The sequence below is a fragment of the Idiotropiscis lumnitzeri genome, chromosome 20 (genome assembly GCF_059441095.1).
Source record: "Idiotropiscis lumnitzeri isolate Australia: NSW breed Sydney's pygmy pipehorse chromosome 20, RoL_Ilum_1.0, whole genome shotgun sequence".
Lineage (NCBI taxonomy): Eukaryota > Metazoa > Chordata > Actinopteri > Syngnathiformes > Syngnathidae > Idiotropiscis > Idiotropiscis lumnitzeri.
Genome location: NC_142410.1, coordinates 5,672,981 through 5,697,162, shown reverse-complemented (window position 1 = coordinate 5,697,162; position 24,182 = coordinate 5,672,981). Strand labels below are relative to the sequence as shown.

The window sequence follows — 24,182 nt, the reverse complement described above, 5'->3', positions numbered from 1 at the left end:
ATCTTTTGTATTTTTCAGCCACATGATTATGAAGTAATTCTGGAGAGGAAGAGGAGCATACAATGACAGAATTGGTGTTGTGTTTCTGTCAGTGTTTTGTGCTTTTATAAAAATGTCTTTCAAATCAGTTTTTTCAAAGTCATGAATAATATCCCTCTTGGCATACATTTTTTTTAGTAACTTGTCCAATGGAGAACATAGCCATCTTTGTATATTTTACGTATTAAATGACTAACTACACTTTAGTCATATTTTCATCCACTTTTGTACTGCCTCGTGTGACACAATTCCGATTGTGGGATACATTGTGGTTGTCTGCGACTATTTCTAGTTGATGAATGTTATCAGTGGTGGTGCGACTGCTACATTCCATGAGCTGCTGCTCTTGATGACCTCATTTGCTTAATATCAGACCTGCAAATGCATCAAAGTAAATAAAAGCACAAGTATTGACACTGTCATTGTGTTTTAAAAGTAAAATAGAGTACAGTTCAGACAATGATACTCTCCAGAGCAGAACTCACGTTTTGCAAATACATTTGCCAATTCCAATGAAGTCGAGGTGTAGTGAAATATGTCAATAAAATACAATACGATAACTTGCAAATCTTTTTCAACCTATATTCTCTTGATTACATTGTAAAGTTGAGATATTTAAAATATTCAAACTGAAAAAAAATCAAATATTCTCCTATTTTGAATTGGGTATCTACAAGACGTTTCAAAAAAAGCTGAGAGGGTTCCAACAAAACACGTAAAGTTGACAAATACTAAAATAACAACAACAAAAAAAAAACTTTTGGGAACATTCCACCAGTGAACAGGTTAATTTGCTAACAGATGAGTGAAACGATTGAGTTTAAAAGAAGCATTGCATAAAGGCTCACAAGCAAGGATGGTGCAAGACGCCACTTTATGAAGAATTGCGTGAGCAAACTGTCCAACAGTTTAAGAACAATGTTTCTCAATGTACAGTTTCTGGGGATTTCATCATCTACGCTCTATAATATCATCAAAAGATTCTGAGATTCTGGAAAAAATCGCTGCATGTGAACAGCATCTCTGATGTTATGTGGGTGTTAGTGCCTAAGGAACTGTCAGATGCTCCGGTTGTTGTGAACGGCCGCCTCTTCTTGCGCACAGAATCAAGCAAATGCAGCAGGATGTCTTTGTTGGTTGATAATCTGGCTCACATAGAAGGGTAAAAATTGTAGTTTTTTGTTTGCTTTTGAAATATACCTTTGTGACATAATTCCTGGAATTTCTCTGACACACATCGAACAGTGTATATTTTGATACGATGTACTGGAAACAATTATTGTATTCATAACAATCATAGTAAATTACAATTTAAAATCATACTAAATAAATAAGAATGCCCGTGCAAAAAAATTGCAGAAAACTTGATTTTAACGAGCAGCACAGGAATCCCATAATGCTTTGTCTCTCTTTCGTGTAAAATCAAGCCGATTTGGTTCAATGAAATGAATATTGCTATTTTAATGTATTTCTTTATTTTTCCTGCCCATGAGAAACAGGATTAATTATTCTGAACAAAAATCAAGGTTTCGAAGGTGTGAATTATTTGTTTATAATCAACTTTTAACGTGAAGAGGGGGAACTTTTTTTTCCCACCATTGCACTTACACAAGTTAATTTATTTTGTTGTCCGTTTACTTTTATTTTATTTAAAAATATATTTTTTGAATTGACATATCCTCCCACCAGCGGCACCACCATCACTTGGCAGGCAAACGAGCCGCCTCTACCCGACATTATCTCCAGTCAGACTCCGCTGGAAAGGAGGCTGAAATGACGGATGCAGCCATGGACGAGAGACCCGAGGACACTTTATTTACATCCGAAGAAGCTGTCAAAGTTTAGGGGGGAAGCCGCTACGTGCGTTTCCCCCTCTTTACTTTCACCGACCCCCTCCTCCTCCGCTAGCAGAAATTTATAAAGAACAAAAAATCCGACGAGGGAGGGAGGAGGGGGGTTGATTATACGCCGAGGCTGAAATCGAGAGGCGAACCCAGGGAAAGAGGAGTAATTTGTACACGGGACTTTCCCCCTCTTAATCCCCCTAAAGGAGGGGGAAAAGTCGCAAGATTGGGAACGGAAAGGAATGAGTTTCTGACGGCGTGAAATCGTCTGCAATTGTGGATACTTTATATATTTTTATTTCGAAAAAATATGGCCGAGAACGTTCTGGACTCTGGCCCGCCTTCAGCCAAGAGGCCTAAACTCTCCTCTCCGGCACTTTCCGCCTCTGCCAGCGATGGAAACGGTACGTATGTCTTTGATATATCACTTGTGGTTGTCTTATTTGTCAACTTTGGCTTTTTTGCCCGTTTCCGTGCGCCTGGAAGCGGGCGAAGATGCGGGATTCCTCTTGTGTTTTTGTCGTAGCTGGCTAACGTTAGCCATGCTAGGTAGCGAGTGTGTCGGACGTGCGGAGGAGCCCTCCCAGCTAGCTCGCATGCTTCCAACCATTACAGCCGGAGCTAGCCCCGTTAGCCATTTGCTAAGCTACCTAACTGAAGACTTGACTGTCCCGTGTCTAACTGTCTTTACAGCCGGACTTTACCACAAGTTGAATACGAGCACAAATGGTCACGTTCGGACACTTTTATTATACTGACAACAAACCAATGCCTGCCGGCCTTGTTTCATTGAAGTCGAAATTTCTCTAGCGTTTAAAACAAATCTGCCACCCCCCGTTCACCCCCCCCCCATCACAAACCTGAGTTCCCCTGCTTGTAAGCAACCGTTTGAGGTCTTCACAAAAGCAAAAAATGTCGACGATATGAGCTAAACTCGAGTTATTTTTTATTTTGGACTGGTGCTTATGCTTTAATCGCCATAGCTGGCGGATGTTTTGGTGGATGGTGTATGGCTGCAGCTGGAAAAGTGGCCTGGTCGTCAAACTGGGTAGCATGGAGTATGGACAGCGCCATGTCCAAAGCATCAAAATCAAGTTGGCACGTAGACACACTAATGTGCATAAAAGTCAGTCCTATCTCAACCTCTTCATTTTCTTTTCTACTTAATTTTCATTATGTTAAATAGCTGCAATTGGTTGTCAGTGTCTGCCTATCGTAGTTAAGTGGTTCAACCATTACACACAATTATCATTCTTTGTGTTGTAAAGTTAAAATATATTTAGATGGAGGCAAATAGTCTACTGACAACAAAATACCTTGTTTTATCTTAAGGCGGTTTTTGAAAATGTCATGCATTTTTTTCAGATTTTTAAGTTGCTTTAATATAGGAGGTGCGCCATCAAAATGACTTCAAAGTTAGGGTTTTGGTAACTGAAATGGAAGCTCAACAAGTGGACATGTCAATTGACGGTACTGTATATCAAAATACAATTGAAAGCCTTTTATTGTTGTTGGCAGAAAGAACTCAAAGTTTGTAATTAAGAATGAAATATACAAAATACGGAAGAGATAAAAACACTGTAAAAGCTACACTTAAACCAAAATGAAATTATGCAATGCAAATGGCAGTACTGTGGTTATGATCCACCAAACAGTCGCATTGAAGTCAGAGATGTGAAATGTACAAAGTAATATTGCTCAATGTGTACTGCAAATGGACCTAAAGATGCGTATTGCCAAAACACATCTGATTGATGTCTGTAAATCGACAAAGCTGGAAAACTTAATGTTGATAAGCTATAATAATAAATCCAGAACATTCTCATTGTTGCTGTTAATGAGAAGCAATTGGGTCTTGTAAGGAACTAGCAATGCCCCTTCTGGTCAGAATTTCTAACATAAATGTTGATAGCTGTCTTTTTTTTTTGCCTGTTCATTTTGCTGTTAAACACAAACGTTATACACACTGGGTTTATGCTTTTACGAGCTATGTTTTTTTTTTTTTTTGGGAGGGGGGGAACAGTTGCAAGACATTTTTGGGTGTGTGTTTGCACATACATTCATGCACATAGTGTTATGCTTAGTATATTCATTGTATGTCCACTGTCACACATGAGAAATGAAGTGTTCTCACGCTTACAATTCGGCTGAGACATTTCTGCGTTTTCCTTGACGTGCCAGCTCCATTTATGCAAACTTTGTGATCCGTTTCAGATTTTGGCTCACTGTTCGACTTGGAGCATGACCTTCCAGATGAGCTCATCAGCACTAATGAACCAGGCCTTGTCAATGGGGGTGATCTCAACCAGTTGCACACCACCCTGGGGGGCGGCCCTGGAGGTCTCGGTCCTGGAGGAGGCAGCGGAGGCCCAGGAGGAGGGATGGGATTTGGGCTCGGTCCAGGAGGAGGCGCCGGGGGCATCGGCGGCGGTCAGGATGCGGTAGCCAAGCATAAACAGCTGTCGGAGCTGCTACGTTCAGGGGCACCCACGTCCGGCCCACAGGGACACCAAGGGGCCTTGGGAAATCCAGGTGGCCCGACCGCCATTGGACAACACATGGCAAACATGAAGGCATGCCCTGGGCAGGTACCTCAGCAGATAATGGGGCAAGGACAACAACACCTCAACCCCCAGCAGCAAGCGAACATGATGCAGCAGAATGCCGTCGCTGGAATGATGGGTGGCATGAACAGGGCCATGATTGCAGCACAGCAGAAAGGAAATAACGGACAGTCGCAAGCAGGCATGATGGGGAACCAAGTGATGAATGGTTCTCCCAGGATGGGCTTCGGGAATCAAGGGATGGGCAGCAACAGCAACCTGTTAGCTGAAACGTTACAGCAACAAGGAGGTGTAGGGCAGGCAGGCGTCCGAGGGCAACAACCTGGCGCTTTGAATAAGGTGAGGACTCATTAATGAACATTCTTAATGGCATTCATTTTAAAACCGGGGTGCTCAAGTCTTTCTGTAACATACAACCATGTGTGCGTGCTGTTTCAAAATATCAAGAATCTCCTCTGCTTATGTTTCTGACAATTAAGTATATTGTATAAGTGGTGGAGGTTGAGAGCTTTGATTTAACTGAAAATGTTGGTTTGTTGTCATTTCATCTACCCGTGATTGGTGAAAATCCGCAACACCGAGAGACCTTCTATATATATTTTTATGTATTGTTGTTTTACCCCCCCTACTCATTTAGAATATTTTTCAAAACACTCTTAAACTCACGAAAACATTTTTTTAAAAAAATATTCCTTATCCTGTTTTCTTGCATGAAGAAATTTGAGCCTTTTTAACATCACTTCGAGGAAACAAATGGTCTCACTTGCACAGTTCTCCAAAAAGGAGTAAAGTGTGCTTGCTTCAAGCTGTTTAATTGTCACCCCCAGTTGAAGTTTACTGTAAAATGATAACTGACTCAGTTATCTGTTCAGTCATTGTTTACTCAAGTCAAAGCGTATATTTGCAAATGTCTTATTTTGATTAAACCCAAAAGATAATCAGTCTGCTTTGATGAAGAACTTCAGAAATGGACCGCTATATTTGGATTAGCTGGTTGCCAACAGTTTTTAACGTGCCAATGAACATGTTAGCCGTTACATGCTAGTCCCCATCCGCCACTGTTGATAGCACCACAACGAAAGAAAAAAGCGACAAAAAATGTGTCGAGTAATAGTCATCGCTGGAGGTAAATAGCAAAAGTAAAATCATGAGTGTCTACATTCTTGTTTTGGATCTGTTTCAAATTTGAGATAAATTTCAGTTTCTAAGCGCGGAAGAGTCTTGAATGTAAATTGCAAAAGGTGCTACTACTGCTCGTGAAAGATGGAGCTAGCGTGAAATCATTGAGACGGAGCTGCTGATAAATAGAGCTACGTCTGTGTTTTTGTCTGTCAATACTTTTGGAGTGTCAGAATTGTTGTGATTGTTGGCTTAGCAATTTATTTCCTTACTTTAAAAAAATCTCAAAATAAGCGAGAGAACATTTTTATTCATTTTTCAACGGAATGCTTTTTTTTTGGGGTGGGCGTAGGGAAAAATAAACTCAGGATTTGGTTGTACAGAAATCAGTTAACAGTTCCATTTGTGCTGGTGGATTTAATATATTGCATTTTTTTTGGGGGTTGTATTAGTAGACAGCGTCCACAGTAAATATGATCTTGTGTTGATTCTGACCCCTTTTTTGTTTCTAGATGGCGATGATGGGCAACCAGGGAGTCTCCTTTGGCGCTCCATATGCATCGCAGGGGAATCAAGGCCTCGGTGGTGCGGGAATGGGCCCTCAACATCAGAATAAAGGCCCCATGCCCAACAGCCTCGCGCAGTTTGGTGTGGACAAGAAGAGTCAGCCCATTCAAGGAATGGCCACCATGGTAAGAAAGCGTGTCAATAAAATGCTTTTTGCCGTTTGAAATATTTTGCTTCAACTTAACCTTGACTTTTTAGTATTCATTACTCAGTACGCCTTCTCACCCCCATTGACTGTTTCTTTCAATGTGACTCAACGGTGACCATTTGCTTTGATCTCTTATCTGGCCTTGTCTTTTCTCATTCTCCGCCTGCTCTTATTTCATAACTGAATTCATCGCCTGCGCCCTATTATCTCTTAATGTACTTACCCTCTCTCAACCATGCCACCCTGCTTACATCCTTTTCCCTCTCTTCCGCAGGGCTCACAGCAGTCCCAGCCGGGTGTTAGCGGACCCGCAGTTGCACCAGTGGGAGGGGCACCTGGCATGGTCCCCGGCGCTCAAGGAGGTCTGGTGGGTCCTGGCGCCCAGGTCTCGGCAGCCTCCGCAGCGGCTGGGGCGCCGCCCACCGCTGATCCAGAGAAGCGCAAACTGATCCAGCAGCAGCTCGTTCTCCTGCTTCACGCCCACAAATGTCAGCGGCGCGAGCAAGCCAACGGCGAGGTCCGGCAATGCAACCTGCCTCATTGCCGCACCATGAAGAACGTCCTCAATCACATGACTCATTGCCAAGCCGGCAAGCATTGTCAGGGTCAGTCGACGCACCACTAATGAATTCAACGTGAATTGCCTTTGTAGTCATCAGTTATTGATCCTTCACCATCATGTGTTATAATTAATGCTCAAAACAAGTCTTGAAAGGAGTTTTATTTAGAGCGGAATGGATGGGTTTGACGCCCACCCGCAATACGTGCGAATGTTTGTTTCTTAATGGGAATTTTCCATTCCATGTTGCGCACAGAGCAACATTTGCTGCTTTTTGTGTGTTTTAAATGCTGAAACGATTTGGTTGGGCTTCTCGCTTTGGTTTCCGCAGCCTTTCAAGCATTTTGCAACTGACTGGTTATGCTCATTGACGGCGCTGCAAACCTTGAACCAATTCCAGATGGCTAACAAAACTGTGCCTCCTTAGTAAACAAGATCGTCTCTTTTAGCCACCGCGTCTTCCCTGTACACGTGCTTCGGTTGCCACTTTGGGGAAAAATGCATATTTTTTAATTTTGGGGCAGGAAATTGGCCCAATGCCCAAGATTTTATCAATCAATCGCTCAGCTCTACTCGCATACACGTATTCTCTCTGCTCGGGGGGGGACACAGAATGGCTAAGCAATGAAATGTTACACTTTACATGGGACATTTCTACACTTCTTGTTAATTTTGTTCCATGTTGCAACACAACTAAAGGCACACAGCTCTAAATTCGGACTTCACTTTATACCGTAAAATGCAATACGAAAAGGTTGCAAAGAATAACCGCAATATAGCAGGGAAACACTGTAGTTTAACCAATTTTCATTGTAAATCGCTACTAAGCTGTCTTTGACACTCAATGTATAGCGATTTCCGTTTCTGTCAAACTCGGAACACAAACGTCTAACCGACAGGAACAAACCATAATTGCATCCATTTTCTTCCTCAGTTGCTCACTGCGCATCTTCAAGGCAAATCATCTCCCACTGGAAGAACTGCACTCGACATGACTGTCCAGTCTGCCTGCCACTGAAGAACGCTGGCGACAAGAGGAACCCGCAGTGTGAGTGTCTGTATCTGACCAAAACTTTTTATTTATTATTACTTTTTCTTTCCTCATTGGAAGCAATATGCTCCGTCATTGACTGTTTTAGTAATCATTGTGACTGTTATGCTTGCTTTAATAATTTCCACAACAACGCAGCTATTTAAAAAAAAAAAAGAAGCTAAACGTGTCTAATTGTCCTCTATTTTCTTATGTCGTCACAGCTCTTCTTGGTGCAGCTGCTGCAGGTCTGGGTAGTTCTCTTGGGTCAGTCCCAGGTAGCCAACCAAGTGCACCTAACCTCAATCCCCCGAGCCAGATTGACCCCAGTTCGATAGAAAGAGCCTATGCAGCACTGGGTCTCACCTACCAGGGAAACCAGATCCAGGGTCAGCATTCTCAGTCCAACATGTCCAACCAGGCCCTCCAAGGCCAGGCTGGTATGAGGCCGATGAACCCAATGGGTAAGTTGGCTTCCATCTTAATGACTTGTGGTGACACAAGTGATGCAAATATGTGAAGGTTTTTTTTTTAATGTCTAGGAGCGAACCCTATGGGAGTTAACGGAGGTGTGGGTGCGCCTTCTCAGAATCAACAAGCCAACTTACTGCAAGACACTATGATGCATCTCAATGTGAATAGCCAGGGGTACGTAGGAAGACTCCATCTGATCAGTCCTAATACTTTTGAACTCTATGTACCTCCTAAATTGACATTTGAAAGATGCGTTTTCCATTTATTTGCTCTCCAGTTTGATGAATGATGCCAGTGGGGTTGGCTCCATGCCCACAGCAGGCCCTCCCTCTTCCACAGGAATGAGAAAAAACTGGCACGAGGACATCACGCAGGACCTGCGAAACCACTTGGTACACAAGCTGTAAGTACCGACCACTATTTGTGTTCGTTTCTCATTTAGTATATGCAATGCTGACCATGAGTTAAATTTTTATTTTTTTTTCTTCACCCGCAGTGTTCAGGCCATCTTTCCGACTCCGGATCCTGCAGCTTTAAAAGACCGTCGGATGGAGAACTTGGTGGCTTATGCCAGAAAAGTTGAAGGAGACATGTACGAGTCGGCAAACACTAGAGTAAGTTGCCACGGGTGTCGTTGAATAACCCTTGTAAGTACTCAGATTCTAATTTAGTTTTATGTGTCTCTTTGGGCAGGGTGAGTACTATCACTTACTTGCTGAGAAGATCTATAAAATCCAGAAAGAACTGGAGGAGAAGAGGAGGACCCGTCTCCAGAAGCAGGGTCTTGGTCTTGGCCCAACCGGCATGGGTCAGTCTCCTGCTGGACTGCCTCCAAGTGAGTGTGCAAGACGTGCGCTTGGACTTGAATTGGATAATTATCGATTGGACTGCCGTGTTTTTGTGAACGATTACTGACTATCTTGTAAGGGGATGGCCATCATTTACGTGTCTAATTTCCTGCTAATTTGAATTGCACCATATGGAAAGCACTTTGTTCAAGTTCCAGCTGTTGTGACATACGCTATAGAAATAAAGTATTTTATATCATCCTCCGTTTTTCCCAGATGGTCCCCTCCCTGACCCATCAATGGTACGACCCACTGGACCCAATCAAATGGTAAACAGGATGCAAAGCCCAGGTATACAATCATTTGGGTCCTGCCCACATTATTTGAAAAGTCACATATGGTACCACATGCATGCTTGCAAGAGATTATCTTGTTGTTACTGCCGAAAAGCAACAAGAACATTGATTCAATGCCTTATGTTTATTCCAGATGTAAATTGTGGTTTGCGATTGAAGTGGTACGTGTTGTACTAACAGTGGGCGTGTTTTGTCAGGCATGAATCAATTCAATCAGATGGGGTTGCAGTCTATGGCCCAAAGGTCTACTCCTCCTCTCCCCTTGGGAACATCTGGAAATCAGGTCAGTAGAATATGAACTTTACGTGTATTACATTAGCTCACATTGTGTATGTATTTATTTCTGGAGAATTGTTCATTGGCTCTTTTGTCAGCAAGTATTTCGTTATTTTTCACGGTGGCAGCTGTGAAAAATGTATTCATTTATTACATTGACGCATCAAAATCCGTCTTTTGTGACATTAAAAGCAGCATGATTAATATTAACACTCTGCCTCACACAATCGAGCTTCCCTTGTCTTGGTACGCCACGAGATGAAAAATGGTCATCCTTTTCCATATATGTGCCTGTACCTCCAGATGGGAATGGTTGGACCTCGGATGGGTCAGCCTAATGTTAGCCAGCTTCAGAACCAGTATCTGTCCCAGGGGCAGTTTCCTGGCTCGGGACCTGTGGTCGGAACGACTCCTCCTGGGATGGCACAGCCGGGACCGCAGGGAGGCATGGCGCAGGTAAGGTCATAAAAGTGGGAGTGCATGTGATTTATTATGTCAGGGCGAATTAAAGGATTCAAGTCAGTTCTGGTTAAAGTCATTCAAAAGATGGATTTGGCTGTTTTGACTTTCTTTACCAGCATTTATGTGTAATTGCAGAAACTAAGCAACCACTCCAAGCTGTGTGCAGAACATAGTGGTTGCTTGCACATCACATTTATTAAAGCTTGGCGATGAATTGATTTTATTGATTTAATCTGAGTTTACGGGCAAACATTTATTGCAGCTTTCCTAGTTCAAAGCGCCCTCCGCTTGTGTGCACTGTTTGCGCTAACATGCTGCGAACAGAGTGGAGCTTTACAAAAGCAGAGTCAACATTTTTTATCCAATTCTATCTTGTTCATCCTTGATTTTCATTACTGTCCTAAAGATTCATTCTGTTTGCTTTAATCTCAGACGCAGATGGGCACGCCCCCCTCCCTACCAGTTGCTAGTCCTTTAGCACAACCAGGTTCGGCAAGCGGTACCTGCGGAGTCTCCTCTGTGGGACCCATGGGTCCTCAGAGTGTCGCTGCTGGAGGCCCCAACTCGACTGTTGGAGGCCCTAACTCCTCGATGACTCCCAACGCAAACCAGCAACCCAACTCCATCCCCCATTTAGGAGCCATGCGTGGCAGCTCTCCCTCCCCGGCTCACAGTCGCTCGCCTACACCTCACCAGACACCCCCCAGACTCGCCGGTTCCCAGACCCCTCAGCCGCACACCCCTAACGCAGCGCAGCAGTTGGCACCACCCCAAGCCTCCCAGCAGAACCAGCTGGGCCAGGGTCCTGGCTCCAACAAGCCGCTCCAGCAGCCGCACATCGGGCCTGGTTCCACTACGCCATCTCACCCTGGACTTGGCTCAAGCTCAACACCACATGGTGTTCAGCTGCCACGCACTCCGGTCAGTGTTGTTTAACTGTTTACAACCATTCGCACTTTAGACACCAAAGCCCTAAAATGTTTTAATGTGGTTGATCCGGTTGGATTCGCACTACGTTTTCTCGTTGCTCGTTCCTCTATATGCCTATATCCATTTTTATTTGTTTACTATTTCATTGTACATTTCAAGTGCCACATGAAACATCCCATGTTCGTATTTGTTTCAACGTCAATATTAAAACTACAATAGGGAGTAGTAATTTGTTGGATATAATGTTTAAATAAGGCGTAGTAATTGGTTGCCAATAATTTTATGCGCACCATTCTACAGCGTGCCGTCATTTCCTATTTTTTTTCTCTCTCCTTGCAGTTGTCCCAAAAGGGTTCATTCCAAGCGGACAGTCAGGCTTTGACTCCAGCTTCTGTCAACAGCCTGGATAATTCCTCCCAGCATGTACAGTCGGACACCACGACCACCATCACGGACCATAAGTCCGAAGTCAAGCTGCAGGATGACGCGGAGGAGAGCGACTCCGGCGGCGGCTCCAAGGGGGGGAAGCTCGGCAATGTCAAAATGGAGGAAAGTCCTGTGAAAATTGAGGTTAAAAAGGAGGAATGTCCTGGGGAAGGAGGCAAGGTAGTTCCAATGGATACGTCAGCCACCCCGCCAACGTCGATTGTGAAAACCGAAGACAAGAAGCCAGAGGTGAAAAAGGAGTTGAAAGAGGAAGAACAATCATCCGACGGAGCTGTATCACAAGCGCCAGCAAAAAAGAAGAGTATGCAAAAGTTTATCTTTGATCTCTGTATTTTTTTTTTTCTTTTTCAATATCTCAATCAGTGTCTCCATTTTTTTTCAAGTTTTCAAGCCAGAAGAGCTTCGCCAGGCCCTAATGCCTACACTGGAGTCCCTCTACAGGCAAGAACCGGAGTCGCTGCCCTTCAGGATGCCTGTTGATCCTCAGCTGCTGTGCATACCTGTACGTTAACGTGTGGCTTATAAACCCAACATTACATTTTTGTGACCATCCAGTGCTTTGTGTCTTTCCCCCGAAATGTTTTCATTTTATCTCCTTTTCACGTGATGTAAAACATGCTCATGATGTTTTTACAGGACTACTTTGACATTGTCAAGAACCCCATGGATTTGTCCACTATCAAGCGGAAGCTCGACACGGGTCAGTATTTCTCCCGAATGTTACAGCGTGTTTTTTTTTTTAGGGGTAAATCTGGAGAAACCTCTAACGGTTGCAATTTAGCTCTTTTGAGGCTGTTAGTGTATGACCTCTCCATGACCCCGTGTGTTTTTGTTTATAGGTCAGTATCAGGATCCCTGGCAGTATGTGGATGACATCTGGTTGATGTTCAACAACGCTTGGCTGTACAATCGCAAAACATCTCGAGTCTACAAGTGCTGCTCCAAACTGGCGGAGGTCTTCGAACAGGAGATTGACCCAGTCATGCAGAGACTTGGTTACTGTTGTGGAAGAAAGGTGAGATCTAGCAAGATGATAAATAAAGCAGTCGTATGGCTCTCTAAACGAATTACAATGTAACCAGTATGATGTGCATTCCCTCATGTTGTATCAGTTTCTTTTTTGACAGGCAACGATGCCATGTCAAGCCGTATTCATTGTGAATTTGGATTTGCAAAACAAATTTACATGTTTTTGGAATGCTTTATAAGGAAGCACGTCACTCATTCTTGAAAGTGGAAGCTGCGGGTTTGGAGCTAAAATTGGCCTTGGGCACGCCACTGCCATGTTTTATTTCTCATTAGACTGATAAATACAACAAAATGGTGCTTTTTTGCTGTGAGGGTGAACATCTGACAATTAAAACATTGGTCTTATAAAATCAATCATTCCCAACTTAACCCTAAAGTTTTCATTATCGATCGGAGTTGGCACTGGAATCCACCAAATGTTCCAAATTGAGTCAATTGTATTTTCTGTTAGATGCTGGTAATAATAACCAAAATAATCTAGTCATTGCCTGCTTCTTTGTTTCTTCCCATCAGCTGGAGTTCTCCCCTCAGACGCTGTGCTGCTATGGAAAGCAGCTGTGCACCATTCCCCGCGACGCTGCTTACTTCAGCTACCAGAACAGGTACAGAGGAAGGAATTTCATATCATCACGTTGAATAGAGAAAGTGACGGGTACTTGTGGTTAATATGAAAATAAGATCATCTGATTAATTTGTTCTTTTGCATCATGTTCCTTGTGTTATTTTTTTCATGTTCTTCCTAGTACGTCTGTATTCTACACGTCGGTCTTGTGGTTAGCTATTTTACAGGGGCATCTTCATAATGCACAATATTGTAGAAAATGATTTACAGTGCCATGAAAAAGTCATCTCAATTTATTTGCATTGCTTCACTACTTTAATCCGAGAGCATCAACCAAATGTAAATATCAGACAAAAGATTTTCAAGTTTTATATAAAATTACCATTCACTGCTATTTGGGTCATTGTGGAAAAAGTACTTGCTCTCGTAAACTCAAATTGAAATATTTCACCCTGCGTGTAGTGAATTTAAATCAGTTTCACTTTTTAAATGCTGAAATAAATCAATTTGCACAATATTGTGTTTCACTGAGATGCACCCGTAGAAACCGTTCATTGTATAGTGTCAAGGTTTGCCTGACCCGGGCGTTTAACATCTGTAGTTCCCTTTGACTACTTTTTGAGGCTAGAAAGGGAAAATACCACCCTTAAAATTAACTAATTGAATGAATCAACAACTAAGCTATCCTCTGTGTTTGTTTGTTCGTTCGTGCGTGTGCATAATATCTTGCGCTCTAACCTCCTTCCCCCAGTCCACTTTCCCTGTTAAAGCACTCATTGTTTGTGCCCCCCCTGCTCTTAGCCGTGTGGGTGATTGTTTTATGCTCATCCTATTTCATGTCCAAATGGCTAATCTGTGCTTTGCCTCGGCTCTCTGCTCTTGTGTTGTCATCCATGTTTGTCTTGTCATGTTCCCGGTCCATGTGACTTGTCGCCCCCCCCCCCCCCCCCTTCCAATGGTTGTGATACACCCATTGGCTTTTTTTTTTTTTTTTTTCGCCCCGCTCAACCATGAACCTCCACAACCATCCTCCGATCACTGATCTCCCCCCTCCCATCTACCAAACCTATGACTGGCTTTTGCGCTGACGACTTCCTGCTGTCCTGTGCTACCACTTCTGCTTGCTGCCTTGCCCGCGTTCCACTCGGGGACTGCCCTCCCATGCGCTGTCGGTCATTGACTGTGCTGTGCGGGAAAACGGTGTAGTTCACCAAAATTTGGGCTTATCGCTGACAGGTACCACTTCTGTGAGAAGTGTTTCAACGAGATCCAGGGAGAGACCGTGTCCCTGGGGGATGACCCCACTCAGCCACAGACGTGAGTATTCTTGTCTTCAGTAACAAATATGAGAGAGAGGAATTCTAACCACCTGGTTACCAGAAGTGATCTCCAAACTAAGAATTTAGTTGTGCATAACTTATACGGTACACCAAGCTACCACTTGGGTGTTTGTTTATTTATTCATTCATTTTATTTTTTGCTTTGTTGCGAGTCAAAATCAGTACCGGTGTGGTTAAGATATGTTGCCTTTTGAGTGAAGTGGAAAAAAAATGAGGCAATTAAATTCCAGCCATTTCAAAAAGAGAACCCATTGAGTGGTAGCCAATCGTGAGCCTTCTGACTGGTCGTTCAAGGCTCACAGAAAAATTGTTTTATGATTACGTAAGAGCAAAAAACAGAAAATGAAAGATTAGGCTAAGTTCTTTCATCTTAAAAGGTTAGATTCAAGCTCAGCAGTAGAGTAAAACAAAAAAAACAATATTTTAGTGAAAGATGTAAATTATGCACAACTGACTTTTTGCTTTAGTGACGCCTCAAACATAAGAACAGTCCTTTTCTCTGAAATACTAGCAACAATTAAATGGTACCAAAATAATGTACCGTAGTTTCTGTATTTAAAAATACACCAGTGTAACAATTTTACGTTTGACAAAGTTTTCAAATTATCACTATATTCAGTAGTTGTAGTAGTATTTAGTTGTGTGTGTGCGTGTGTGTATATGTATATTACATCCTTATTTTTACTCATAATTTAAATAATCTCAGCCATATTTTCTCTTTAGTGGCACTCTATGTAGTAGATTTGATGTTACAAACACTTTGATCAATCACAAGCTGCTTGTAACAGTGTAACCTCCCGAGGTCTGGGAACTCATTTAAAAGGGATCCAATGCTGTTTTCATTCCCATCTTAATCTGTTCAGATGTCAGTAAAAAAAAAAATTAGTTTAATATAATTGTTGTCACTCAGAGTTGAGTTTATCTATGTAAGAAAGCAACCGCTGCGTATCAATTTAGTTAGGTGGTGCATTTTTGTAGATTTTTACATTTTTATACTTTAATTTCTTTCAGATCCATTAACAAAGAGCAGTTTGAGAAGAAGAAGAATGACACACTGGACCCTGAACTGTAAGTTTAGCTGCTCACAGCCACCAAATTTTCACACCGGACAAATCACAGTTAACGTACATTTTGATCTTTCTTCATTTAAGGCTTGTTGAATGTTTGGACTGTGGACGCAAGATGCACCAGATTTGTGTCTTGCACAATGAAACAATCTGGCCATCGGGGTAAGGGATATATATATATATTTTTTTGTTTTCATCACGAGGCAAATTATGAAGTTGATTTAATCTCTGCTTTGTTTTTGTTTTGCCTTAGTTTTGTGTGTGATGGCTGCCTCAAGAAGTCTAATAAGACGAGGAGGGAGAACAAGTATTCTGCTAAACGTAAGTAACCGAATCTTTTATTCTTATTCATTTTTTTCTGGTAGAGGAGTAAAAAAAACCTAAACAAACTTGGTTGGTTCTTTCTCCTTTCAGGGTTGCCGCAGACAAAGTTAGGCTGCTTCCTGGAGACGAGGGTGAACGACTTTCTTAAACGTCAGAGCCACCCAGAGGCTGGGGAGGTCTTCATCCGCATGGTGCACGTCTCGGACAAAGTTGTGGAAGTTAAACCCGGCATGAAGTCCAGGTATGTCGACATCATTTTCAAGTCTTTCCCTGTAAAAGATGTATTTGACATGCTTTGGTTTTTAATAGCAGGGCTTTCATGATTTTTGTTTCAGATTTGTGGATAGTGGAGAGATGTCGGAGTCTTTCCCGTACAGGACAAAAGCCCTTTTCGCATTTGAAGACATTGACGGTGCAGATGTCTGCTTTTTTGGAATGCACGTTCAAGAGTACGGCTCTGACTGCCCACAGCCTAATCAGAGGTATGCGCATTGTACACTTATTATTATTTAATTTTATTTAATTTTATTTTTTTTGTGGGGTAAGGTGGCTTTTAAATTATGCTCATGTAATCTCTCAATGGAAAATTAAATTTTTATTCTCATTCAATTCTCACAAAAAATACTGCTGCCCTAAGCTGATCAAACTGATAAAATAAAATTATTGACTGTTCTTTTTTTTTAGACGAGTTTACATCTCCTACCTGGACAGTGTGCATTTTTTTCGGCCACGAAGTCTGCGAACTGCAGTTTACCATGAAATTCTCATTGGCTACTTAGAGTATGCCAAGAAGTTGGGGTAAGCCTTATTTATTTATTTTTTTGCTATGACAATGTGGATGACACCATCATCTGTGCTCACGTTTCTTGGACACTCCTCAGCTACACAACTGGGCACATCTGGGCCTGCCCGCCCAGTGAAGGGGACGACTACATCTTCCACTGCCACCCTGCTGACCAGAAGATTCCAAAGCCAAAACGCCTCCAAGAGTGGTATAAGAAGATGTTGGACAAAGCTGTGGCTGAGCGAATAGTGCACGACTATAAGGTAGGGAGGCACTGACCGATTTGGTGATTTTATTTGATTTTTTTCGAAACCTCTCTTCCATTATTCTAATCTGAATCCAAGGTTCCATGTAATCCTGCCCATTGATGACCTCCCAGTAATCACATTTTATCTTCGATTCCTCTCTTATAGGACATCTTCAAGCAGGCGACGGAAGATCGTTTGACCAGCGCCAACGAGTTGCCTTACTTTGAAGGTGACTTTTGGCCCAATGTGCTGGAAGAGAGTATTAAAGAGCTGGAACAGGAGGAGGAAGAACGGAAGAGGGAGGAGAACAGCACTTCTAATGAGAGTATTGATGTAAGTAATTGAGTGTTGTAAATGTGTGAGGTTGTGTTAAGTGTCAGTGACATCCCCCCCGACCGCTTTTGTGCACAGGACAATAAAGGTGACAGTAAAAATGCCAAGAAGAAGAACAATAAGAAGACTAGTAAGAACAAGAGCAGCCTGAGCCGAGCCAATAAGAAGAAGCCCGGGATGCCCAATGTGTCGAATGACCTTTCGCAGAAGCTCTATGCCACTATGGAAAAACACAAAGAGGTATGAGAAAGTAGAATGCTCACTACTCATTTGGGATGGGTGAGCAATTGATTAATTTTTAATTATTTATCTAGGCGAGGTGATTAAAGTCCATACTTTAGTGCAAAGATTTATTTTCTCTCCTGCCATTAGCTATATTTCTCCCTAATACCAAACAAAAAGCAACTTGTTTTGACAATGTCATTGTCTGTGGAATTTCTTTTCATGAAATTTGTGAATGGTTCTCACGTTTGTAATGGTGTCTTGTTTCGCCGTAGGTATTCTTTGTGATCCGGCTCATCGCGGGCCCAATGGCCAATGCGCTGCCCCCCATTGTTGACCCCGATCCGCTGATGGCCTGCGACCTCATGGACGGCCGCGACGCTTTCCTAACGTTGGCCCGGGACAAACACTTGGAGTTCAGCTCATTGAGACGGTCTATGTGGAGCTCCATGTGCATGTTGGTGGAGTTGCATAACCAAAGCCAAGACCGTTTCGTCTACACGTGCAATCTGTGCAAACACCACGTGGAGACTCGTTTTCACTGTACTGTGTGTGAGGTGAGCTATGCTATGACTTTTAGCCCCTTGTTAGAAACCAGCAAGTTGTTCAAAAATTCCTGAAATATTGAATTTTGACGTTCAAATTAAGTTAACCTGTTAATGTTGGAGTGCAAATATGCCAAACATTTTGTGAATAGTGTCAAGTAAGGCCTAACAAACTGGTGGATTTGTTTTCAATATGATGAAATACTGACTTGTCGATCATGCCGTCCCCCCTCAGGACTATGACCTTTGCATCACCTGCTACAACACTAAGGGCCACGAGCACAAGATGGAGAAGTTAGGCCTCGGTTTGGACGACGAGAGCGGCAACCAGACAGGCGCCACCACTCAGAGCCCGGGAGACTCGCGTCGCCTCAGCATCCAGCGCTGCATTCAGTCGCTGGTCCACGCGTGCCAGTGTCGAAACGCCAACTGCTCTCTGCCGTCCTGCCAGAAGATGAAGCGCGTCGTCCAACACACTAAAGGCTGCAAGAGAAAAACCAACGGTGGCTGTCCCATCTGCAAGCAGCTTATCGCTCTGTGTTGCTACCACGCAAAGCACTGTCAGGAGAACAAGTGCCCGGTGCCGTTCTGCCTGAACATCAAGCACAAGCTCTGTCAGCAGCAGCTGCAGCACAGGCTCCAGCAGGCCCAGATGCTGAGGAGGAGGATGGCCAGCATGCAGCGAGTCGGCAAACCGGCTCCAGGAGGTGCTCCGGGGGGCAACGGCCTGCCCTCTCCGGGAGCCAACAACGGAGCGACCGGTCCCGGTACGCCTACGTCTGTTGGCACGCAGCCTCCCACGCCGCAGACGCCCACCTCGGGAAATATGCTCGCGCTTCCTCCGCAGCAGGGACTCGGGGCTGCTGCCGCACAGCAACAGCAGGTTCAGCAGCAAAGCGGCGCCATACCACCTCAGCATCATCTACACCATCAGTTTCAGTCAATGAGCGCAGGAGGCGGAGGGGGGGTGATGAACTCCCCCCAGCAGCAGATGGTGCCTCAGCTCCAGCAACAGCAGCTCCCGAGTGTCCAGCAACTACAGCAGCAGCATGCCGGCGCTTTGCCGCCCTACAATCCCAGGCCACCGGGAGCTTCTCCTCTCCACCAGTCGCTGGGCAAACCCGGACTTGGTCCCGCCACCCCACCTCAGCAGCAACAAACACCCAACCAGGTTCAAGGGTCCATGCCCATTCAAGGCCAGCAGCCAGGACCCCCTTTGGCAGCAGTCGAGACCGCTCTAAAAATCCAACGGCTAGCAGAGACTCAGAGGCAGATGGCTCAGGCCCAGGCTCAGATCCGAAGTTTAGGACAAGGGGGGATGATGCCCCAACATCCTCACCACCAAAACAACCCGGCCCAGATGGGCATGCCGCACATGGGAGCTCAGGGGATTCCCCCCCAGGCTCAAGGAATCGTAGGCAGAACTATGTTAGACCCTCAGCAGCAGGGGATGCTGACTGGGATGCAGCAAGGCGGCCCCCATTCTCAATTGCCCTCTCAAGTTCAGCAGCACCTCCAGCCAGGAGGTGGTGGGCAACTTCAGCAAGGCAACCAGCAGTGGGCGCCCGGGGGACCGGGGATGAACCCGCAGCAAAGGTCCGCCCTGATGGGTCATATGACGGCGCAGCAGCAGTCAGCAGTCGCCCAGCAACAGCAGCAGCAACTCAACCAGCAACAAGCTCAGCCTGGAAATCGTGGGCTGATGCAGGCGATGGCAGGAGGGGCAGCGGGTGCGGTGGGGCCGGGAAACCTGCCGCAAGGCGCGTTACAGGACCTCCTGAGAACGCTTCGCTCCCCAAGTTCGCCCCTCCAGCAGCAGCAAGTCCTCAACATCCTCCGCTCCAACCCCACGCTCATGGCGGCATTCATCAGGCAGAGAGCGGCCAGGTATCAGGGGGGGCAAGGTGGTCCCGGAGTACAAGGGGGGCCTCCGCAAGGCCCTGGTGGCGTGAGGTTCCAAGGGGCTGCCGGTGGGCTACCAGGAGTAGGCGTCGGAGGGCCCGGGCCCAATCAGTTGGCTGGAATGGACGGCCAGCAGATGAATGTCAACCAAGCGGGCCAACCGGGAATGAACATGGCTCAGGCCGGTGGCGGAGGAGGCAACGTGCCCACCATGGCTCAGCTTCAGCAACTGCAGCAGCAACAGCGTCCAATGTTGCCTGGCAACCTACAACAACAGCAAATGGCAGTCCTGCAACAACAGCAAGGCGCAATGCAAGCAGGCCAACAAAACAGTATGTCCAGCATGACTCCTCATTTCAGAGAACTGTTGTTGAGAAGACAACAACAGCAGCAGCAGCAGCAGCAGCAACAACAGCAGATGGCGAACCACGGACAGTTCCAACAAGGACAGCAGGGCTTCATGCAGCCTGGCCAAGGGCAGCCAGGAATGCCCCCTTCTTCCCAACCCCAACTCGGGGGCGGCGTGAGGGGTCCGGGGCAGCAGCAGCAAGGAGGGCCACAGGGCGTTGCGGGTCAGCAAGGCTACCCGGGCAACGCTTCCCAAGTGGCCGCCGCTCTCCAACAAAGGCTGCACCAAATGCAAATGCACCAACAACAGCAACAAAATTCAATGGGAGGGCCTCAAGGGCAAGACGGAGGGCCGGGCGGAGGCGCGCCGGGGGGCACCCCGCTCCAGCCGGGACAAACCGTACCGGGGCAGCAACAGCAAGGCGGGCCCCCGTTGCCCCAAACCTCCCAAGCTCTGATTCACCAGAACATCCACCAGAGGCTCCTCCAGCAGCAGCACCTGGGTGGGGGCTCCCCGGCCCAGCACAGCAGCCCCATGAGCCCCCAGCAACAGATGGCCCAGTCCCCGCACCCCCACCCCCACCTCCAAGGCCAAGGCGGCCTGGGCCCGGCGGGTGCACTAAGCAATCAGGTGAGGTCCCCGCAGCCGTCGCCGCGGCCGCAGTCGCAGCCTCCTCACTCGAGCCCGTCTCCGCGCATGCAGCCCTCGTCGTCGTCCTCGTCGTCTCAGCCACAGCCATCGCCTCACCGCATTTCTCCGCAGACCCAAACCGGCTCGCCCCACCCCGCCCACATTGGCCAACATCACCCAAATATGGCGCCGCTGCAGCAACAGCAGCAGCAGCCGTCAGGCGGTCCTGTAGATCCCGGACAGTTCAGCTCGGACCAGAACTCCATCATTTCTCAGCTGAGTGGCATGGCAGCCATGCATGCCAACCAAGGGGGGCAGTCAGATATGTTGGCCCCAACTAATAATAATAATAATAACAACAACAACAACAACAATAACAACCAGGACCTGGCAGCGAACATGAACCACAACAGTTTGGACCTCATGTAGCACATTTTGTGTCTTCATGATAAACTGCCACGAGAGGAGAGTCCAACTAAAAATTTTACACGTTTTAATTTTTTAATTTAAATATTTTTGTGATGTATAAAAATGAACTGAAGCTTCCTATGGGAGATAAGCAGCATAAAATCCTAGAAGTCAATAAATGAATAAATTAAAAACAATGGTAAGTTATTGCTGTTAATATATATCTATCTATTTTTGCCAGCTGTGTACAAAATGGTGGAAGGGCAACGTTTCAGGTTGAAGATATTTCTTCCGTAGTCTATTACACAATATTTTTGGGGACAGATAATTTTTTGCCTTTTTATGAATATTTTTAATATTTTAAATGTGGCGAAAAATTGAAAGTGAGTTGACAAGCTGTAATTTTTTTTTTTTTCCCCATAAGGATAATTTTCCTCCGCAAATACCCAGTCTTGATTGTATCTATTTTGGAGAAGGATGAGTAATACAGTATATATTCTTTCTGGATTTCTACTTTGTTTTTCTGTCAACGGATTGTAAAACAAGCCTCAACACGTTTTGCATTTCAGCTCTTTCATAATTTTTACATCCCACCATCTATAAACTCACATTTTTGGGGGGGTGTTAATAGTTTTACTATTGCATCTGAAACCCCTCCCTCGCTCTCCAAAGAGCTGGCGAGGCCAATTTTGGTCGAGAGTTTGAGTCGTGCTAAATTGAAATTTGTGTATATATATTTTCCATCCTTGCCTTTGTGCTGAGGAGAGAATTTTTTTTTTTTGTTTCTGTATTTTTATTTGGATGCTGAAGAGGTTTGCAAAATGCCTGTCAGGCTCCTCCAACTCCCTTTTCATCCTTACGACTTGCTCTCAGTCACAGTTAAATTCTTTGTTAGTATTGTACAAAGTTAAGAAATGGTGGGTTTAGATACTGTATTTTGTAAAGAAAAAGAAAGATGGAAAAAAAACTAATTGTGTATATAGTTCAAAACATTTAAATTCCCCCCCCCCCTTTTAGATTGGTTATTTGTTGTGTGTATAAAAACAAAACACACACAAGTACTCCCAAGCTGCTGTACAGTGTTGAGATTTGTCTTTCCTTCAAGGTTTGGTATAAGGTGTTAGGAGGCCACACGCACCGATGCGCCCCCCCCCCCCCCTTGTGTATTGTTTGAAGTGAAGCAGACGTTTTGTCACACATTAATAATCCCACAAGCTGGATGTGAAACACGCCAAGTTGAGGCGATGCCAGGGGGTTTTGATTTCTAGTCGTGTGACCTAAAAGATTTCAAAAGTGGTTATTTAGCTTTTTACAGAGACAACTGTCACATGCTCACTATTTTTCATTGAGGTTGCTGGGTAGAGGGGGGGGGGAACCAGGTGGCAATATATCTTGAGACTTATTTTATAAGAAAAAAAAAAGGAAAAACTCTTTTATATATAGATATATTATTTAATTTTATTTTTTGGAAATAAAACTTGAAGCTACAAGAATTATTAGATAAAATTTGTTTTGTTTTGTATTAAATATATGGTGATGCAAAACGACACTGCAGACAGTCATTCATTTTGCCCTGGGAGTGTATTATACCATCCTCTTTGAAGAAATGTTTCATGTACATGAATATTGATGTAAACATAGTCACTGTACAAACCCATGGCAACTGAACAAAAATGTTTTGTTTATATCATTTCCGCTCCAAAAAAGAAGAGACTGGAAGTAAGACTATTTAAATATTAGTTAAGTATTCAAATGGAATTTTTGACCACTTCTTTTGTTCTCTTGTTATAAAATTTTGGTGCTTGCTGAGAGAAAGCAAAAATAACTGTTGCTCCATTTTCATCATTTTTTTTTAAGTTATTTTGGTGGTCTGACTGTTTTTTGCCAATAAATTAATTGTACAATAAAGTATGTTTGTACCGTTTGGTATTCTTTTGTCAAACCTGTGCATGATTTAGTGTACACACTTGATGGAATCAAAGAATATGAGATACTAGTTTAAAGCCGTTCCCGTGCGCACACTTGTAATAAACAATACTAATCACTCTAATCACATCCCCCACTGACATGAATAGAAATGCCAGTAACCACTAATGGGCACTTTTAAACTCAATAACACTATAGATCTGAACCGTAAATTTTATTTTTTTGGTGAAGTCCGAAAACTCGAGTCAAACAAAAGTTAAAAAAAAAAACACCCAAAAAAAAACGGTCCGTGTCCCCCGTGTGCTCTAGTTTCGTTTTGGAAATAAAAATGAGAAATTAAAATCTTTTTAGACATTTGCTGACTCGTTCCAGAACGTGTCTCTTTTGGTCATTGGATATGTTTGGAACCAAACGTTAAAAAAATGGAGAACGACTATTTATTTCACTTTAAAATATCAAAAACTGAAATACAGCTTGATTTTCTCGTTTGCTTTCTGGAATGGATAAGCTTAAGTCGAATAACAGTTTAATTTTCATTTTTTATTTCTGTAACGAAAATAGATTATAGCACGAGACACAAAGCGAATTCCTGGAAGTTGTCGCCGGCTGCATTTCTTCTATTGTCCAGAAGATGGCGACAACGTCGCGCCTTAAAACGGCATCATGGTAGTCAGGTTGCCCCACTTAATTTATAGCCTGTGATTTATTTACATTTTTGTGGCGTGAAATTGAAGCGCCAACGAAGACAATGCAGTCATCATGACAAGTCACCGGGTGGCGCTAGTGTGCAAAGCCGGGAGGAGAAGAAGGTTGGTTCGGATTGGCGGACGTGACGTCAGACTTGCGGGTCAATTGGTGACAGGTGTGCATGAAGGGAATCATCAAGTACAGGTGAGGCAAGATGGCGACC

At 44.3% G+C, this 24,182-nt stretch overlaps 1 protein-coding gene across 4 annotated transcripts; it reads left to right on the top strand.

The window, feature by feature from the left end:
- The first annotated feature begins 1,777 nt into the window (after positions 1 to 1,777).
- On the top strand, positions 1,778 to 23,257 carry ep300a (EP300 lysine acetyltransferase a). Of its 4 annotated transcripts, none has more exons than XM_088283753.1 (31): positions 1,778 to 2,287; positions 4,098 to 4,786; positions 6,079 to 6,258; positions 6,556 to 6,886; positions 7,775 to 7,888; positions 8,095 to 8,334; positions 8,413 to 8,518; positions 8,622 to 8,747; positions 8,841 to 8,958; positions 9,038 to 9,179; positions 9,409 to 9,483; positions 9,686 to 9,771; positions 10,068 to 10,220; positions 10,659 to 11,147; positions 11,496 to 11,904; positions 11,987 to 12,105; positions 12,240 to 12,303; positions 12,443 to 12,618; positions 13,146 to 13,234; positions 14,431 to 14,511; positions 15,546 to 15,602; positions 15,686 to 15,763; positions 15,855 to 15,922; positions 16,016 to 16,166; positions 16,261 to 16,407; positions 16,610 to 16,723; positions 16,807 to 16,972; positions 17,123 to 17,290; positions 17,369 to 17,530; positions 17,788 to 18,069; positions 18,293 to 23,257. In XM_088283753.1, exons 1-31 carry the CDS (start codon positions 2,194 to 2,196, stop codon positions 21,365 to 21,367), a joined length of 8,349 nt encoding a protein of 2,782 aa, XP_088139879.1. In that variant the 5' UTR covers positions 1,778 to 2,193; the 3' UTR covers positions 21,368 to 23,257. The 4 variants fall into 4 exon arrangements, with proteins under 4 accessions (XP_088139879.1, XP_088139877.1, XP_088139878.1 ...); XM_088283751.1 differs by having other exon boundaries at positions 14,401 to 14,511; XM_088283752.1 differs by having other exon boundaries at positions 7,775 to 7,894.
- Positions 23,258 to 24,182: the final 925 nt, after the last annotated feature.